The sequence below is a fragment of the Notolabrus celidotus genome, chromosome 1 (genome assembly GCF_009762535.1).
Source record: "Notolabrus celidotus isolate fNotCel1 chromosome 1, fNotCel1.pri, whole genome shotgun sequence".
In the NCBI taxonomy this organism is placed as follows: domain Eukaryota; kingdom Metazoa; phylum Chordata; class Actinopteri; order Labriformes; family Labridae; genus Notolabrus; species Notolabrus celidotus.
Genome location: NC_048272.1, coordinates 17876643 through 17898096, shown reverse-complemented (window position 1 = coordinate 17898096; position 21454 = coordinate 17876643). Strand labels below are relative to the sequence as shown.

Sequence of the window (21454 nt, the reverse complement as noted above, 5' to 3'; positions counted from 1 at the left end):
TCAGAATGTGAAATACTGGTGTTTATTTGTTGGCACATTTATATTACAATCTTCAGTCTTCTCGTACTGGATTTAATTCCACAGTCCCAAATGACAAAAGAGAGGAAAAGAAAAGTCCAGTGACACAAACACCTCAAAGAACACACACATGTATCTTCAAGGCTGAGGTCAACGGCGAGAAGTGCACATTCGTTGACTTTGTTATTTAGTTGCAAATATTTGGGCTCATCTTTTACATCTTATAATTACTAATTTTTAATTTAAGTCATTCAAGTGCCAAAGTGGTCACGTGACCTTTCTGCTAAAGGAAATTGAATTTTACAATCCTCAGCGGATGTGCTTTTAGTTTTCTTTTTTTGCTTTGGCCACAAGATGGGGCAATTTGTATTTTAACAATCACCTTTGGTAAATTAAAGGGAGGGATTTTGTAGTTCTATTTTTTTAAATATACTCTTTTTTTTTTTCAAAGTTGTATCCTATTTTTTTATGACTTTTACAAAGAGCCAATTGTGACAAGAATCTCCATGAAGAGCGGGTAAATGCTCCATCAGAGCTCCACATATTTGTGTCTATGTGGAGAAAACTAACATCACGGTTTCCCTCACTCACTTCATTACTCACAGGAGCTGCCTGAATTTAGATTTCTAAGGAATTTGTTTTTTAAAAAAGAGGGATAATTATCTATGTTGACCAAAGCCAAAGTGCATCCTCTGGCTGTATGGGTGCTGTGTTAGCTATATACATGACATTAGCTGTCAATAACACAACAGATTAAAGAAAAAGAACAAAACAAAAGAAAAATATGGATGAAGAACAAGTGGTCATTAATGATTAAGTCACTGGCTGTTAACTTGTGGAAATCCTCCTCACATTCATTTTGACAGTACCTGTCACCCTCATGCAACCTTCAAGAGCAGATTAAGTGCCAATCAATAATTAAGGGACATTTTTAAATTAGTCTTTAAGCTGCATACAGATTTATCTCCACATTATTTCTACACGTTGATGAAGACTAAAAGGTCTAAATCAATATGACATCTCCTATGAATTGCCAGGTAGGGCATCATAAAGCAAGACTTTGGCCACCACACCTTTCTGATACACAGTAATAAAAAGTCTGCAAAGGAGACTTCATGCTCCTCATTTTGACAACCGTCGATCAGGAAACAAAGCCTTTTTCATTTCATGGGTTTGAAAGACGTTGATATAAGCAGCCTGTCTACAGCCTGATTTGTAGGCAGAAGTTTGCCAGCCCCAAAGAAATACACGGGCAGAAAGACCACGAGTCCAGACAACCACTGCTGTCACCATAAAGAGACTTGATGCCCTCTCCTGCAGGTCAGCATTTGATCCACAAGCTCCCAGATCTTAATGTGGTTTCCCATGAACACGTTTGTTGCTAACTGAATCATGAAACAGCAGTTTTCTGTCCGCAATCAAGAAATACAACTCCCACCAGAGCTAGCAGCTAGCTAGTGGATGTTGGAGAGCAGTTTATAAGTAAGGTATTAGTGGATACCAAAAACTGTGGCTGAAAAAGAGTGAATATTTTATTGTACTTAAACAGCTATTTATGATGGAGAAGAGTAGTGCTGAAACAAAAGTGTACTTCCATGCATTGCTGTTGGTGGAGACCATAGACTGTATATTTAATGGACAGCGTCGCTCCGCCTTTTCCCATTGTACGGTTTTGAAGCCAAAATATTCCGTTCCAGAACGCTGCCTTCTTTTAAATTTTCTGTAGCCAGAGTCTGCACAGTAGGGAATTTGTGTGTTTCCACGGTAACGAGCTCCGCCCTACAGCATAGCGTCCCGAGGTCCTACCGAGTTTCTCTCTACTGCAGCCATCTATCAAATCAAACCCAGATGTAAAACCCTGTTTTGTAACCTCTAATAACTAACGAAAAAGAAACTTTTCCTTGTGCCTTGAACACAAACCAGTCAAGTAATAACTACATATCACCACAGCATACAGATGTGAGAAATGTTTGTATGACGTTTATTTATTTTTTAAAGTTTGACTGCAGCCACATTCAAATGAATGGGGGAGACAGAGTTTTTGACCTACACTGCAGCCAGCCACTAGGGGGAGCAGTTTTTGTGGCAGCCTCATTTTGAGCCAAGCGAGATGACGTCCATTTTATATACAGTCTATTGTGGAGACCAAAACCAAGCAAAAAAGAAAGGGAATATGTTCCATACAAAGCAAATGGTGTTCCCGAATAAGCAGCAAAAATGGTAAATTAAGTGTTTTACGTGAACCTTTATTGGTGGTGACCAAACTTTTGGTAAAAATGTATTGGAAGTATTTTTAAACACAATCCAAAGTGAATGGTTACCCAATAAATGCCGGACATGTAAACAAGATACTATTATTAAACAATCTTACATTATTTTCACAGCTTGTGTCTGGACAGAAAACCACAGTGTTACATTTAGTTTTTCTAGAAACCAATAAAGAGCCTCTGACGAAGGAGAGTGGACCAGCTGCCTGCCGGAAAAAGGACTTCAGGTCTGCTTTATTTCTATGTAAATCTTGGTTTCTCAGATTACTGCTATACTAAACTTCTTACCCAAAGAGGAGAATAAATGCAGTAATGTAATTTTTTGTTAAAAACCATATCAAGGAATTCAGATTTCATTTATTAATATTAGGCTCTTCACCATCACCTTAAACCACAGCCACAGTGCTTGTTCTTAAGCCTCAGATGTACTGCATACTTTCTCATTAGAAACTTCCTTACAGCTCCAGAGCCAACGCTTTGAGTTCAATCAGTTCAGCCTCAGGTGAAATGACATGTACGTCTACAGATGTGTAAGAGGTGTTTCGTCATTTGTACTCTCACCTTTGATCTATACAGAAATAAACAATTTACAATAAAAACCTCTAACATGCTATCTACAGCGCCTCCAGTTTCACAGTATTGAGCCTGCTGCCTCTCGCCACATGGGGGCCAAGTGACGTAGCTCGGCTAAAGAGACTTTTGCCAGACGTTAGAGAGAAAAAACAAAAACAAAAAAAAAGAACATAAACTAGTATCCAAAAGCATTTTACATGTTAAAAATGAGGTCTCAAACTGTACAAGGCTTGTTTGTTCTGCATCTTGCCAAAGACAGCATTATAGATTCCATTACTTTCAATGTCAAGCAGGTGTTTAGAGTGTTTTTGGGGATGCAGATTAAATACTAAAGGAAGGGTAAAAAAAAAAAGAAAAAAGAAAAGAAAAAATCATGACTGTAATGAAAAAGTGCTTCTAAAGTCACCTGTGCTATGTTACAAACACAATGTAAACAAATGTTTTAAACCAAACTGAATGTGAGGAGTAAAATATGAAAATGGGTTTTAATAACTTAAGTGATATGTACTGAATTCTGAGATTACATGTCTATGATTTTGAAATTCACTAATTCTAACCTCTCAGTATGTGGAGGAAGACTTTGTAGTCATTCACAAGAAAGCATTAAAAAAAAAAAAGAAAAGAAAAAGGGAAAAAAAAAAGAAGGTAAAGACACTGAGGAGAAAGGTGGTTCATTTTTCGTTGTAGGCTGACATTCTTTCACTCCCGTCACTGTGTAGAAACTGTCTGAGAGTGAAACCTGTAGTGCTTGGCTAGCTTCCCTGTGGAGAGAAGCACACTTGACACTTGAAATTGAAAGATTAGCGAGGGGCCGTATCCTTCCTATTAAAGCGACATCACCAACCACAATAAGGACCAAAATGAGGAGAATCCAAACCTTACCACGAGTCCGTTGCACAGTCAGCATCAGATCACTCAAGCGAGTGAGACACAACAAAACAGTGCTCATGCAAGACAAGTCACTTCCCACAATCTGTTCATTCAGATACAGACATTTCCTAACCGCATTAACAAGGGGAGGGATAGTACACTAATGGGCACATTCATTCACAAAGGAAAATAAAAATAAAAATGGAGGAAATGTTTAAAAAGACCACCAAAAGCCTTCAGCTTAAGCACTAAGTATACACTTTTACATTACAACAGTAAAAAGTAGTTCTTGCATTCAATAAACACCACGCTAAGGGCGCATTAAGGAAAAAGAATGAGGAGAGCAAGGGGACATTTCATGCAGTTGTCAGTTAAAAGAAACAAAAGAGGGATCAAAAATTACATTTACATTTACAAAGTGTTTCAGACTATTCACCCGACACTTGTCATCAAGTCTGTGCCACAGTTCTGGCACAAAGGAGTTGGCAAGGCAAACCATGTTATTGAGACAAAAAAAAGAACAAAAAGAGCAAAAAAAAGAAGAAGAGAAATGACACAAGTAAGAGCGCAAGTGGTGGCGAAAGCTCCGGGGGGTGTCAGAGTTGTGGTTTTAGTTATCTGATACCCGAGACAGAGCTCTGATTGATGCTGTAGGTAGGGGACAGATCCCCACCTATCGTGGCCACCAAAGGTGTTCCGTTACTGGTCAGGCAACTCTCCTGGAGAGCCTCGAAGTAGGTGGCCTGCACAGGCTTGTGACACTGCAACACTTGTATGGCATCGTCTATTTTAAACCATTCCCTTTTTCTCCCTGCGGACAGAACAAGACACCATTGTAGGGCAAGTTGAGACATGTCAGAGATAACACAATGATCATTACAAACACATTAAAGAATAGGTTTTGGCTAATTAGCAGTTCTGTGCAGAGAATAAAAAAGAGCAGGAGCAAAGCTGGTGTCATAATCGCCCAGCTCGAACATGCAATAAAATCCCTGGACTGCAAAAATGCAAAGGCCTTGGATCGACAAATACGGCTGCAGAGAACATGTGGCCGCCTGAGAACTTTGTCTGTATGATCCCCATTATGACAAGTAAACAAATGTAGAGCGTTACCAATGTTGACCGAGTCCTCCCAGTCCTCCAGCACCTCTGTGACGATAAGAACATAGACGTAGGTTCTGTGTTTCCTCTCTTGGTTCTGTACAAAGAGCAAATTATATTTTTACTCCTTACTCAAGAAAAAGTCCACCAGTATGTTATATTTATAGAACCAGTTTAAGAAAGCAAACAAGCATCACCTCAAATACTCCGACTAAGCGACCTAAAGTCCCCTTCACACCGGCCTGGAAAGAACAGAAAGAGATTAAAATGCTTGAAATGACAAACATTACACAACAACCATGCACAGGTAAGAAGTTTAATATGAAGGGACATGAAGGGGGAGCAGAACAAAACACACAACCTTTACAATGTGATAAATAATAATAATAATACATTTTATTTTGGGCGCCTTTCAAATCACCCAAGGTCACCTTACAGATAATAAAAACAGTCATCATTAAAACATCATAAAAACAAACAAACAAATGGAAAGAGTCATAAATAAAAACTAAAAACTAGAGAAGTGCAGAGAGTCCAGTTAGAGGGAGTAAGCCAGTTTGAAACGGTGAGTTTTGAGTTGGATTTGAATGATGTTGTGGAGTCCGACTGTCTTATATGTGGGGGGAGGGAGTTCCAGAGTCTGGGTGCTGAGCAGCTGAAGGCTCGGGCACCCATGGTACTGAGGCGTGACGGTGGGATGGTTAATAGTCCAGCAGAGGTTGAGCGGAGGGAGCGGGAGGGAGTGTATTCATGAAGGAGGTCGCGGAGGTAAGTGGGGGCCAGGTTATGAAGAGCTTTGTAGGTGAGGAGAAGGTTTTTGTAGTGGATGCGGTATCGGACAGGGAGCCAGTGAAGTTGGAATGAGAACAGGAGTGATGTGGTCAGATGATTTGGTGCGGGTGATGGTCCGGGTGGCCGAGTTCTGAATGATTTGCAGTCTGTTGATGAGTTTGGTGGGGAGTCCGGTGAGGCGTGCAATAATCAATACGGAAAGTGACGAATGAGTGAACCAGGATTTCGGTAGTGCTGGGCGATATATCGAGATTTTAATATATATCGATATATTTATATACGCGATATAAGACGGGACACTATCGTTTGTATCGATATATTTATATACGCGATATAAGACGGGACACTATCGTTTGTATCGATATATTTCATTTTGGCGTTAAAATTGCAATGCATTTCTTTCCACGGGCCGCAAGTTCGCACCTATTTTTTTCCTCTCCATCTGTCCATGTATCACACACACAGTCTCTCTTCTCCGCCTCCCTCGCTCTGTGAACTGTGACCTGACCATCCCCCGCCCCCGCCCCCCCCCTCCCCTCACCTCCAGTCATCTCACTGCAGCGACAACATGGAGACGGAGTCCGCCATCGAAGAAGAGTTGGTCAGTAAAATAAAAAATAATGGCTCAATCATATGGAGATGGTTTGGGTTCAAAGTGTCAGATGACCAGCAGCAAAATGCGTTCTGCAAAGAATGTCGAAAAGCTGTTGCAACTAAAAGTTCGAGCACGACAAATCTCTTCCACCACTTAAAACAGCACCATAAAGTGCAGTACGAGGAGTGTGTCAGACTACGTGCTGCGACCCAGACCACAAAGCCTCCCCAGCCTGCTGCACCGAAACAAACCCTGCTGCAAGCTTCATTAGCCCATGCTGTGCCTTACGAAAGAACAAGTGAAAAGTGGCGCGGTATTACCAAAGCTGTGGCTTACCATATCGCTAAAGACATGCTCCCCATTGCAACAGTGGAGCAGACCGGCTTCATACAGCTGCTAAAAACAATGAATCCAAGATACCAATTGCCCGGTCGCCATTACTTCGCAAGAGAGGTACTACCCAAAATGTACACAGAAGTTAGAGCCAGTCTTGCTGCCCGGCTAGCAAAAGTCTCTCACTACGCGCTGACCACCGACATGTGGTCCAGCAGGACTTGCGAACCATACATGAGTGTGACGGTTCATTTCATGGAGGACTGGGAGATGAAAAGTGCCTGTCTTCAGACCAGCTACTTCCCTCAAGATCACACAGCAGAGCACATTTCCGAAGCCCTGCAGGAGGTCATCAAAAGCTGGAATCTTAACCCAACGGGACTGGTTGCTGTGACGACGGACAACGCTAGTAACGTTGTCAAAGCGCTGCAACTCACAAAGTGGCCAAGGATGCAGTGTTTTGGTCACAGACTTCATCTGGCCATCGGTGAGTGCAATATGGAATTAACTGATTGAAATAAGTACATTTATGCCATGCATAATGCTTAGTACGTGTGTGTGTGTGCGTGCGTGCGTGCGTGCATGCTTGTGTGTGAGAGAGTTAGTCATGGTAACAGTGTTGTTTATGTATTCTATGTCACTTTGGATAATAGTATCTGATATATTCATAACTGTCAGTAATCATACATACATAATTCATAGTTAATGATAATAAATAAATACATTTACAGCACTTTGGTCAGTTGAGGTTGTTTTTAAAATGTGCTTTACAAATAAACTTTGACCTGACTTAGATAAATAAATAGTGATTTTAAAAGGTGATTTCAATTTTGTGTGTTATAGGACACAGTATGGATGATGCTCGCATCACACGGGCCATTTCTCTGTGCAAGAGAGTCGTCAGCAGCTTCTCTTACAGCTGGAAGAAGAGAAGAGAACTGGCTGAAGTGCAAATACAGCTGGGTCTACCAGGTCACCAGCTAATCACAGAGTCAGCCACTCGCTGGGGATCAAAGCTACAGATGATTGAGAGGGTTCTGGAGCAGGAAAGCGCACATTGCTAAAGTTTTGTCTGCTGACAAGAAAACCAGACCCCTTGTCCCTACCTGGCAGGACATAGAGGTCCTGGAGGTAGTGAAGAAAGCTCTGAAACCCGTGCAAGTCTTCACTGACGCTCTCTCAGGAGAGGAGTACGTTACCCTGTCATACATCAGACCTGTGCTCCACCTGTTTAACACCAGTCTCCTGGCACCTGAAGAGGGAGATACTGAGCTGTGCAAGTCCATCAAGTCCTGCATTGTGGATTACCTGAACAATAAATATGCTGACCCATCCACCAGTGACCTGTTAGACATCGCCTCCTTACTGGATCCCCGGTTCAAGGCCAGTTACATCTCAGCTGAAAAAATTGATGCGCTGAAGCATAGAGTCATCACAGAGGCAGAGTCTATGCCCAATGACCAGGCCAGCTGTTTGCCTGAGCTGCCTGACCCAGCTGTGCCTCAGCCTGCAGACCAAAGGGAGGCAGCAATGGCAGTCCCACCCATGGCTAAAAAGAAGAAATCTCTGGCAAGCTTTTTGAGCACAGCACACCTACAAGCACATCACACACACAGACGGGCGCAGTAGAAAATGAGCTTTCAAGTTACTTGCTGTCAGTTTGTGTAGAGAGTAATGCTGACCCTCTTAAATGGTGAGGAATCATGAAATAAACTTTCCAGCACTGAGCCGCCTGGCGAAAAAGTATCTCTGTGTGCCAGCCACCAGCTCCCCTTCTGAAAGGGTTTTCAGTTGCAGTGGGAACATTGTAACTTGCCACAGGGCATCCCTGAAACCTGACAGTGTGGACAGGTTAGTTTTCCTGGCACAAAATCTGTAAATTGTACAGAAGTTAGTTTGTTGTTACTTTTTGTTCTCATTTGGCACAAAATCTGTAAATTGTACAGAAGTTAGTTTGTTGTTACTTTTTGTTCTCATTTGTTTTTGCTCTTTTGTTATTTGATATGTGCACAATGTGTTTCCATGTTTAATTTGAAAATTTGCACAAAAGAGTATGCCCTGTCTGTTTACAGGATTGTTGAAATTTGCACAAAGAGATGCACCTCTGTTAAGTTATTACTGTGTGTATTTTTGTCATGCAGAAAAGGGACATTATTTGTTTTATTTAATTCAAGGAGCATTTTATTACGTAAATGCACACAGTTTTTTTGTTCAGTTTGTTTAATACGTTTTGATATTGTGCAAAGTGCCTCTGTTAATTAATAAAGGTGCCTGTGTGACATTTGGCACATGGCTTAAACTTATAACTGACTGTTTTATTTTAAGGGTTTGCCTCTGAAAAAAAAAAAGAAACAAACAGGAGCGCTATGCTATAATAATAATGCATTGGGGGAAACCCCAAATTTTGTCACATAAAAAATATCAACATATGTCGCGTATTGCCATTTTGGTTTGACTGTATGCATCAAAGCGTCATCTCCAGGCTAAGTTAAAATATCGAGATATATATCGTGTATCGAGATATGGCCTAAAAATATCGAGATATCAATAAAATTTCATATCGCCCAGCCCTAGATTTCGGTGCTGGATTGGGACAGTGATGGGCGGAGTCTGGAGATGTTGCGGAGGTGGAAGACCCGGAGGTGGAAGACCCGGAAGGCCGGGTGATGTTTTGAATGAGAGGTGCGAATGAGAGGGTGCTGTCCAGAATAACGCCGAGGCTCTTGACTTGGGGTGAGAAGGGTACAGGGAATCCGGCGATGATGATGGGTGGGGCTGGGATGTGTTGGGATTTGGTGAGGGTGGATTTGGAGCCGATGAGCAGGGCCTCGGTTTTTATTCCCATTGAGTTTTAGGAAGTTCCTGCTCATCCAGCTCCGGATGTCTGCAAGGCAGGTGATGAGGGAGGTGGGAGGAATGGCAGCAGTGGGTTGGAGGAGATGTAGACCTGAGTGTCATCGGCGTAGCAGTGAAATGGACCCCATGGTGACAGAGGAGTGTGCCCAGGGGGAGGAGGTAAATGATGAAAAGGAGTGACCCAAAACTGACCCTTGGGGGACACCCAGTGAAACACCCGAACACCCAGACTTCTGGTTCCTTAACTGCACGAATTGTTGGCGGTCGGTGAGGTATGATGTGAACCAGGAATGTGCAGCACCAGTGATCCCAATGCCAGCCAGGCGGTCCAGGAGCAGTGGGTGGGAGATGGTGTCGAATGCTGCGCTGAGGTCGAGGAGGATGAGAATGGTGAGTAGTCCGGAGTCAGCTGCACGGAGGAGGTCGTTGGTGATTTTTACCAGGGCTGTTTCGGTGCTGTGTTGTGGACGGAAACCAGATTGGAAGGGTTCATGGAGGTTGTTTGCGTCGAGGTGGGACTGTAGTTGAGCGGCAACCACCCTTTCAAGTGTTTTGGAGATGAAGGGGAGGTTGGAGATGGGCCGGTAGAGGTTCAGGTCAGCTGGGTCAGCACCGGGTTTTTTCAGGATGGGTGTGATAGCAGCCAGTTTGAGAGTGGGGGGTACAGTACCAGTGGTGAGGGAGGAGTTAATTATGTTGGTGATTATGGGAGAGATGGACGGTAGACAGGCTTTGACGAGGGAGGTGGGAAGAGGATCAAGCTGACAGGTGGTGGTTTTAGCTTTATGGATGAGTTCAGAGATGGTGTGTTCTGATGCTGGGGTGAAGTCGGAGAGGGAGCTGATGAGAGGTTGGTCAGTGGTGGTCATCCAGGGTGGATCGTTTGAGGAGGTGGAAGATGAGGCCAGTTGTTGATGACATTCACCCACAGTTCTGAAGCTTGTAGTGGAGTCTGTTGAAGCTGTGTTTTGGAAATGTTGGCTTGTGTTTTGCATTGCAGTGGATTACATTACATCATAAGATTGCTTTTATCCCCTGCAAATTCACTCGGTGTAATTCCTGGGTTCTTTCTGAATCCTCTCAATAACACAGGAGAAAAGCCTTTACAAAAACAGTCTCACTTGATTTGACCAAAAGCTAAAGCCATGTCTCGCACATACACAGGGTTTTTCACTTTGGTGCAACGTTGTCTACTTTACCCGACAGTTGTTTCAAATGTTAAAGGAGGAAGCATGTAGGCCACAGAGGATTTAATGGAAATGTTTTTAAACTTTTATGAACAATTGTAAATCAAACTACAGGGGCAACTTAGTAAAAACATTTTTCACTGGGATTTCTTTTGCCATTTTTGTTCTCAATAATTTAACTCATCCTTTGTTCTAGGAAGTGGAAAAAATGAACTCAAGCTCACCTAGCACGTGTCTCATAATGCTTGTTGTTTCCCAAAAAATGAACAAAGACCAAACTTTTGTATATTTATGAATTAATGAGCCTGTGTTTCTGATCTTAATACCACAAGTTTAAAAATAAATCAGCTAAAGAAAAACAGAGTCATTTCGTGATTAATTATAGCAAAAGTTTAAAGGGTCAGTGCTGCTTTTAGCTAGGGATAGGCATTGATTTTTTCGAATATTTGTTCACTTATTAAAATCGAAGAGTTACTTAGAATATTTCTCATTTTAAAAGTACAATTTCATCGTTTTGACCGGTGCCTGGCTGTAATACGGTATTCCCGCCAAGCGGTGGCTATAGAGCGTCTTGAAGCTGTTTGCTAACCGCCTTAAGTAACAGAAGAAGTAAACATGAGCGACAGCTGCTGCGATTTTCTCCATTTCTGAATCTTACACTACTACACAAGTCTTTCCAGAGACTGAGCATTGCTGTAAAATGTAACACACGCCATGCTGCGTCACAGAAACATCGACGTAAAGATCGAGACAGACACTGTAAGTGCTTGCGACTAGCAGCACCTGGTCCTGCTGCTGGATAACGCGACTGCCATACAAACGGGCTGTTAACGTTATTCGATTAATCGTCGAATAGATGCCAATGATTATCGTATAGTATTTTGGCTTGAAATGCCAATCCCTACTTCTAGCCTCTCAGAATTGGAGATATCCTGCTTTTCTAGAAGATTCGTCACCTCAGACTTTAAAGACCTGAGAACATTTTACGTTCTAGATTAATGAAGTAATCTAGAAAATAATCACCAGATGAATCGATGTTGAAAGTAAATTTCAACATGTAGCTCTTGATCCTGGATCTGTAAAATACAGGTCAAACCTTAGACTGTATAAATAATGGATGTAGTATCCGTGACGTCACCCATCTGTTTCTGAAGCCAATCGTCATCGGGAGCAGCCATATTGGAAAGGTTGAACTCAACCTAACTGCTGTCGAGCTAGTGTGAGGTAAAGAGGCGGGCTTTGAGCCTCCTTGCCAACCGCTACAGTGTTCCCGCCTGTCAGTCAAGTCAGCTGTGCCTCTCATAATGGAAAACTCATAATCTTAATACCTTGGAAATAGCCGCGTTATGAAAAAATTCACTCCCATACAGTGTGTGCCAATAGAGAAATGAGCTATCCAGACTACACTTGTTTGTACCAGGCTGTAAAGATGTTTATTTCTGCTATAAAGATCCGCTTTTTGAATTGGTGTGGATGTGGTTTCTGGTACTTCAGAGCCAGCCTCAAGTAGACACTTGATGAACTGCTGTTTTTAACACTTCAGCATTGGCTTCAATTCCCGCAGCCGGAGATTGCCGCTTGGTCAACACCTCTCAGCTATCATCAGCTATCATATACTGTCACATAGTGATAACTCCTCCACAAAGTGTGAAGAGTTTCATAAAAGTTCAGGTGATAAGGTCAAAGGAAACAGAACATCTTCCTGGCAGGTTACTGGTACTCTATACATGGACCTAAAACCAAACCCAGAGATGGCAGCTTGATCAGACTCCTCGTCACACATTCGGTTAATAAAAATAATCTGTAAGTTATATCTCGACTCCCAAAGGTGAGTAGTAGATCAGGTTTAGATACAGAGCCAGGGCACTAGCTGATATCTTTGCAGCTTCTTCTTCAGGTTCACGTTTCAGTCTATAAATAAGTGTTGACTGCACACACTGTGCCGGGGATTCAGTTTTGGACTCTTCAGGCCTTCAGCAAGATCATTTGTAAAAGACCAGGCTCACCACTAGAAACCCCAAAGACGTGCCAGGGATTAAGCAATAGGCCAAAAGTCAACCTGTATGTTTTTGACGAGATGGGAAATGTCTCTCAACTCAAGTATTCCTGTAACTGAAGCCTACTGGGCATCGTTTTAGAAGAAGATGAACAGAATTGAGTCCAAATTTCATCTTGTGAAAGACTATCTTGTGTCTTCTTTTATGCTGATCAGAGCGGACGTATGAGGACTGATCACGAGGCGAGGTTCTGGACAGTCAGATTGAAACAGGAACTCTGTGTCACCTTTGGCCTGTTCCTGAGCACTCTGTCTCGACTCTCATCCCTGACAAGACTCTAAACCAATAAGCATAAGCGATCACCCACCGCTCATATAGTCATCAGAATAAGCTTACAAGGATTAGATATGTGCTGTTACACCACCGTCCAATAAGAGGCTTAAGGACCGAGAGTAGGCAGTGATGCTTTAAAGTCATCACAAACTTTCTCTGAGTGGCCTTTTGGCACTTGGAACAAACCTCCATAGTGACCTGACTTTGTGTTTGACCCTGTGGAAATGTGTTGGCAAGCAGCAGCAGCAGCAGCGTCCCGCAATCACTGCCTAAGCTAGAAAACAGCAGCAGCCAGGATAAGGGATGATATCAGCATCCGTCTGTGTGATGGATCACACACAGAGAATGGGCTCTCTGTGGTCGGTGACCCGCCAAGAGCTGACAGCCGGGTGGGATTCAGTGTCTTCACAGTCCTGTTGCCACTCTGATCAAAATGCCGAAGCAATGACTGCCACATGTACAAGAGGGGGGCGGGGTTTAATGGATGGATGTGGGCATCATGAGGAGGACATTGATTTCCAATAGGAGCCAGAACGTATCACCAATTTCAGCCTGTCCTCCCTAGAACTAGAGATGGTCCAATGTAATTTTTCCTTCCTGACACCAAGTAGAAAAATACGTGGGATATCTATTTCACAGGACAGGTGCGTTAGAGGAGTCCATCAAAGAAGGCAAACAAACCAACACACGGTCTAACTCGCCAAAAGTTATACTTATTAGAAATGTTTAATGTCCAAAACCTTCATCGGGTAGTTTTCTAAAAAGGCCAACTACCTGATGATGGTCTTATACCCAAACGTTATTAACACGTTAACTGTTGGAGAGAATAAGTTAACATTCTATCTTGATACCTGTCTCCACTTCTGTATTTCTTCATGATTAACAAGAATCATTTCAATGCCTATGCAATAGCTAAAAATGAAAGCTGCTATCAGCTTTTTGGCCCCCTGATCCGAATCAAGCGTCCAATTGAGGCTAGCCCCAGAAGTACCTGAAACCACATACACACCCATTAAAAAAAGCCGATCTTTACAGCAGAAATAAACGTGTTTACAGCCTGGTTCAAAAAATGAGTGTGGTCTTGATAGCTCATTTCTAGATCGGCACACACTGTACGGGGGACAATTTTTTTTCACAACCCAGCTATTTCAAAGATATTTAGATTACGAGTTTTGCCCATTTAAGTACATGAGTGACTTGATTGACAGGCGGAGAAAATTGTAGTTGTTGGCTAGGAGACTCAAAGCCCGCCTCTTTTACTCACACTAGCTCGACAGAAGTTTGATTGAGTTCAGCATTTCCAATATGGCACCCGCCAACGATTGGCTTCAAAACAGCGCTTCAGGAACAGATAGGTGAAGTCACAGATACTACGTCCATTATTTATACAGCCTATGATCCTAATCCAGTTTTTCAATGTCGAGTTCATTCCGATATCGATAACTTAATCAAAAACTTACATATGAAATCAAATTCTACTCTGAATATAGTAAGTTAAACTATCACACATTTCAGTCGCAAAAATAGGCCCGATGCAAAAGCTCCACAAGATTGAACAAAAAATTATTGATCAAAGAGATGGGCTGGTTGTCCAAAGTGAGACTAAACCTCCTTCTCCGTTGTCTGTTTGGCCTTTTTGCTTTCTTGAGGATATTTGTCTCCCTGTTGTTTTTAGGATTGGTTTTAAGATACTTTTAATCACGTTTAAGGCAGAACATGGACCTGCCCTAACATATATTTCTGAGCTTTTATCTCCTATGAACCAGGAGGCAGTCTTGAGATCATCTGGCAGTGCCCTGCTGGCTGTTCCTAGGTCTAATCTAAAACTAAAGGCGACTGGGCCTTCGTTGTCAGAGCCCGACTGCTCTACTTTTATCGTCTGGTTTTACTGTTTTTGTGAAGCACTCTGTAACTTGTATTTAAAAGTGCTATACAAATAAAAGTATCATTATCATTATTATATCTATCCTTCCTTTAAAAGTCCAGAGTTTGTTGCTTCTGATGCTTTCGTGAATGCACTATATTCCGTTTTTAGACTTCTATCAAATTGGTAGTGTAACCGAACGGTCTAGGTTTGCTCAACTATATACTTGATCATAAATAATAAAAACATTGATGTAGAATTCCAGCCATGATTTAAACTTTGTACCATGAACACATGTGCACAGCCGGCCATTCTGCAACAAATGATTAATACTGATGAGCTCTTATTGTCTGTTTTGACACTTAGTCATAACTGGAAAATAACAACTTTAAAAAGTCCAGTGAAGAGCGTGGGAGTCACTATATTTGTTTTTTTCTGAGAAACTGCTGCAGTCAGGTTATGAGCCAACATTAATAACTGAGTCAGTGGACCTATAATAACTTCAATAGCAGACCTGCTTTGAATAATTTAGCTTCCAGGAATGAACCTTAACAACAAACACTGAAGGAATCCTACCATAAACACAATGAGACAAGTAACACTCTCTGCTAGCTCCATGCTGCTGTTGCTTGTGATCATCACTTGATGAATGACCTGAAGTCACTTCTATGTTGCTCTAAAACAATAGTTGCTTGTTGCAGCCATGATGAATCCATGGTGACAGCACATCACAACTTACTGAGTAGAATACTGTTTTGAAGCGGTGAAGTAGAAATGATTTCTGGTCAAACAAGTTCAGATTTTTCTGGGCTTATAAATAGCAGGACCAGATTGTTGCATAGACTGGTGTGCTTTGGAAGAAAAAATCAATTCAAAGACTGGCATGGACAGTCGGACAACTCTGCCAAAAACAACAATCAACCAAATAAAAACGCACATTTGTTCCTCAAAATGCTGCTGCTGTCAAAAATGAAATCATACAAAGAATTAGGGATGGGTTTTTTTTACGGTTTACTTTTTTTTTAACCATAAACAAAAAAACAAAAAAAACTTAACAGTGTTTCCCTTACTATTATACTGGGGGGGGGGATTTTATTTTCTATATAGCGCCAGATCACAGCAGAAGTAATTCAGGGTTACCTCTCTTATAGATAAGTACTTAAACTTGGTCTTTTATTAAACAGACTAAATACCCTTATGTTATTTATATTTACATGACGGGATGTCATTATGCTCATCTGCTCTCTGTATCGCATGGCAGAAGCCTGCAGTTTCTCTTGGCAAAAAAATAAGCAAGAGACGTGATGCGAGACTGCCTGTTATCTGTCTCCACTGTTTTCTCGTATGCTTTAAGCGCATGTGATTAAGCATCAAACTAGTATTTCTGTGGTATGCACGTTTAAGGCCACATATCTTGCACTGCACATTAACGTCATTGTTTTTTTTCCAAGTACTTCCAGACATCACTTTGTTTAACTAACATGTTGCAGGTGTCGTATACGGTTCTGTATTTGTTGTGCTTTTGCTGTCGGTGGAATATTATGTTCCAAGAGAGTTGCCGTAGCTGCCGTTTAAACAGTTGTTTTTGCTGAAATCTGCCTTGGTGTGTACTAAAGCCATAGACTGTATAAATAATAGACGTAGTATCCGTGGCGTCACCCATCTGTTCTTGAGCGCTGTTTTGAAGCCAATAGTTGGTGTTCCCGACCGGGAGTCAAGTCAGTCTTGTCCTTATTTGGGTAAAAACTCGGAATCTTAATATCTTCTGAACCGTCGCGTTAGAAAAAAAATTCACCCCCGTACAGTGTGCGCCGATAGAGATATTAGCTGTTTTTGAATTGGTGTGTATGTGGTTTCCAGTGTTTCTGCAACCAGCCTCAAGCGGATTCTCGATGAATTGCAGTTTATAACACTTCCGCATGGGCTTCATAGTTTGAGACCAGAGGTTGCTGCTTGACTAAAGCTGAAGCCATGGCCGGAGAAGTCATACGTTTATATCCTGTTAATTATTTTCCTACCTAGTAAATTAAGTTCGGAGAAAAACAAAAAGCACATGGTCACACATGTAACGCTGTAGGAGTTCAAGTTATGTTGCCAGGTGCGCGAGTAACAAAATGCTACTTGAATAATTGGGTCAATGGCGAGTACCCGAGTACTCGTACCCATCCCTACAAAAAATGAGAGTTAATTCTTCTAAAAGCGCCTGTACTTCTTGGGAATCCTAAGTGCTGCAGTGAAACCTCTGGGTAGCCAGTGTTCAATCTCAGTGTGACCTCCTTTAGCACCCAAACACTGGTTTGTAACATGATGCTATGATACAGCTTACATGTTGCTAGGCTCTCTCTCTATCTGACTGTCCATGCATACAGGATGACTACACTGACGAAATGGGTTCTGAGAGTAAGGTATTAGGCCCAGTGTTAAATACAGACATGATTTAATAGAAGTGAAACACAATACACCATGAAAGCCTTGCCGGAAATGGAAATCCATTCTCAGAAACAATATTCCTGGTTGTGTTCTAAGTCTAGAAAGGCATGTTTCACACCCATGTTTCGATGATGAGGGTCAAGGAAAGTTTACTAGTGCACAGTATGCATAGGAATGCTCATCTGACAACACCAGACAGTCACAAGGACGAAAACAAAAATGCAGCCCACGGTATCCGCTGAGAATAGAATATAATGATAATGCATTAAAGTTACACTACCAACCTCTTCACACACTTCTCGAGCTGCAGCAACGTTGGGCTCCTCTTCCGGCTCCATTCCTCCCCCAGGAACTATCCACTTGTCAGGATGTCGACTACTGCTCACAAGCAACACCTACAGAAAACCCCACACAAGTCCTATTAGGCGTAGCAGTCAAACACAATTATACTTGTTGACAGTTTGTGTGTAACACCATTAAACAATTATTGCTGCTTGAGCAACAGATTCATTGATTTGTGTTAGAAGCAAGGAGCAAGTAATATCGTCAAATTACCCATCAGCTGTTTCTTAACTATGTGAAAGCTATCAAGGCTGTTACTGAAGCAGAGCTCTCCAGCTGGATGATGTGTAAATGTAGTTCACTCACTGTGGGGTTGCAAGCAAATCAAACAATTTTGAAAATAGCTGAGACATGAGTCACCGAGTTTGTTTTTTACTTTCAAGTACAGGGAGTTTAAGTCGTCAACAATCACTCGGAGGTACTCTAAGCTTGGCTAAAGCTGAGTCTCTGGTAGAAGTTTGTCATACGCAGGTAACGCAGACGGGATTCTTGCATGTTGTCGACAATCTGGCCTCTACTTTTAACAGAATGAGGAATTAGTTTACTCTCAATTCGTCTCCTTCCCCTTGAAAATGTTTGCACCACAAAGACATTTTTATTTGTTGTTGACTGGACATCAGCTTCCCAAATAACCCCTGATCTTGAGTAACCCTTTGCAGACTGTGTGAGTGGTTTGTCATTGGAGAGCATACAAAAGTAACAAGAGGCTGAATGCGTGGGGAAAACAACTAGAATTAGACGGTGAGCTATGTAGATGATTCAAATTTAAATATACTTTTAATTCATACATTATTATTTGAATCATTGCTTTAACATTTATTTATCTTATTTAATTATTTATTTCTTGTATTCATCTGATCTTGTTAATGCTACCTTATTTTTAACTTTTCTTTCCACTATTAATTATTTTATTAATTTTACTGTATTGATTTTATTTCTAAGTATTTTATTTATAATCATGCCTTTTATAATTTTACAATTGCTGTTGGTTTCTGTCTTGCTTTTATTTTGTGAAGCATTTTGGGCTGCATGTTTTTATGTATGAAAGTTGCTATATAAATAAAGTTGAGTTGAGTGAAGAAATAAACAAGGTTATAACAGGTTAGAATTAATCATGATCTCTTTTTTTCAGAGCTCATTTTCTAAACATTCAAAAACATTTTCAGTTTCTTTTTCATATGTTTTAAATCTGGTTTGTTTGTTAATTTATAATCATTGAGAAATGTTTTATTTAATTGTTTTCGAAGTTCCAGTGTTAGTTCGATTTTTATAGTAGTATGAGATACTTGTAAGGTAAAGCATTGACTAAAAACTAAGATCATCATCATACCATATATCTTTAAAAAATGTACAACTACAGAAGATGAACGGCTGTAACAATCCCCAAAAGACAAACCATGGTGGACACGTGTCAGTCAGGGTGTTTGAGTCATGAGGATGAAATCAATGGACAAAGAAGACAACTAAAGATACTTTGTCTGGAGTTTCAGTTTAGTTTTGTAAACGCTATATTTTCGGTCTTTTTTTCCGTAAAACTTTATTTTCTTATATAAAAAAAACAATTAACGAAAATGTTTTCAGTTCTTGTAATTTTCGTAATAACCAGTGTCGGACAGTAACAAAGTAAACTGTTTGTGTTCTTGTGTTTGCTTTCTCTCAGTGGTGTAGCCGTAACTCGAGCAAATGCAGATCAAACGTTATTCAGATCAGTCCAAACATTTAGTCTTGGTGATGATGGCTACAGCCGAGAAGGATGAAGAAATTATCAAGCCACAATTGCAGTCCAGCGTGTGGAAACACTTTGGCTTTTGCAAAGACGGTGATATTCTAAATAATTTGCTCGCTGTTTGTAGGATATGTAAAGGTAAAGTACCACGGCAACACGACAAATCTATCCAGCCACCTACGAAGGCGCCATGGGATTTCACACAACGCCAGCCGTCCAGGCACCTCCAGCAGCAGCGCAAGGTAACCTCAGCTCTGCAGAAGCCTCAGGCCTCGCCAGCATGTTTAGTCAGAGACTAGGACAAAACTCAGCACTGGTGGAATTTTTGGTTAAAAAGTTACTGAATTGATTTCAAGTCACTGAGTCGTTTCGGATTGTATTGTTCTAAATGAACCAATATCATCCTTTAATCGTATCGGCAAACACAAATCATGATACGAATCGAATCGTTGTAAAATAGAATCGTTACACCCGTACATGGTATTCTTTTAGATATGAAATCATGTTTTCTAGATAAACAGAACGTAGCAGAATGTACATCCATTGCATTCTTAACTGCACTCATGAAGATATTTTAAAAAGTACTTTGAATATTTCAGTATTTTTAAAAACAAGTACTCCAGGACTTTAACTCAAGTCATAATCTGATGGAGCAACTTTCACTTGTATTGGAGGAATATTTTACCAGGAGGATCTTTACTTTGACTTAAGTCATGAAAACTTTGTCCACCACTGGTAATAACTATTTCTCCCAGTGTTTCTTCAGGCTAACACTGCTAACAGCTAAATGGCTACTCATGTTTGGCTAGCAGTACCAGTTGCATTAAGCTAACACAGTTAACTTGGTTTTTGACAGATTATCTGTAAGAAGGCCGGTTACATATCTGTCATTCAAAACGGTGAAATGATAGTGTCAATCCAGCTGGATGTGGTGATAAGTCAGTCCTGTGGGCTGTGGTCGCTGGCCGAGACCCGGCTGCCCACAGCTAAAGAGGCTTACATAACACTCGGGTAAGTACGAGCTCTAAACTATGATTTTAAGCACACCCACTGAAGACATGAAGTGAGCCTATGATGAAGGTTGAGTAGTTGTTTCTTACTGACATTTAACCGCAGCTGTGTTGATAAGTGTAACGATTTACAGACGGAAACACACTGAAAGCATAAAGCTAGCATGGCCTGCCAGACAGTCACATCCCCGGACTCACCTCCTCTTCGCTCTCGCTCCTGAAGCACAGACAGGCGGCCCGCTTCTTGTACCCATCCCCGTCGTACGTCCGGGTTTGATTTGACTTGAGCTTCATCATATCAGAGGGCACAAAAAGTTCAAAGTACGGCTAAGTTTACCTCTTCTAAAGGTGATAGTTGTCAAAGTCCTCCTTCTGGGGAACCTCGGCGTTTTTACTTAAAAGAAATAACTTCTTCTTCGCTTCATTTTCACAAACCTAGGCACATCTACGGCACGGTCGCCATTACAAGGAGCCGCTACGCCCAGGACGTAATTTAACCTCTGATAGGAAGGCGTGCGTAAAGAAAGGGGCGCAGAGGGGGATCGAGGATTGGGGCAGCGGGTACGAGGAAAACGCAACACCACGCTCTGACTGGAGTGAGCCGGTGAAGGAAACTGGCACTTTTGGCTCCAACTAGCTTTTCACGGCCACTTGTTTGAGGCTCATAAGATTGAACGAGTTTGTACCACCTTACTTTGAATAATTTCATTGTAACATTATAAAGAGAAAATGGGATCAAAAGCACAAAATAGACGAATGACTGGTTTGATTGTTCAGTTTCAGCACCGCTGGTAATGGACAGCGACAGCACGGTTCTCAAAATTAATTCAGTAATATAATTTTAATGTGAGTGCACCCTTTTGGGGCTATTACATTATTTTTTCATTTCATGTATTTATTTATTGAGTTGGGACAATTCACATTAATCAACATTAATGCATTAAGCATCAATGTAAATGTTTCGGACTTTGCACAGATGCTAAATTTAAACCGTAAGCCCAAGGCAGGTACCTAAATAATAATAATAATAATAATAATAATAATAATAATGATAATAATAATAATAACTGGTATTTATATAGCACCTTTCAAGAAACCCAAGATCGCTTCACAGGGTCAGGTAGGGGTCTTGGGGGTAGGTGGGGATAACACTATCTAAC

At 41.3% G+C, this 21454-nt stretch overlaps 1 protein-coding gene across 1 annotated transcript; it reads right to left on the bottom strand.

Moving 5' to 3' along the window:
• nudt3b (nudix (nucleoside diphosphate linked moiety X)-type motif 3b) lies at positions 1-20878 on the bottom strand. The gene is made up of 5 exons (XM_034683462.1): positions 20493-20878; positions 17501-17611; positions 5027-5071; positions 4842-4926; positions 1-4539 (listed from the first exon to the last, which is right to left on the bottom strand). Exons 1-5 carry the CDS (start codon positions 20589-20591, stop codon positions 4343-4345), a joined length of 537 nt encoding a protein of 178 aa, XP_034539353.1. The 5' UTR covers positions 20592-20878; the 3' UTR covers positions 1-4342.
• Positions 20879-21454: the final 576 nt, after the last annotated feature.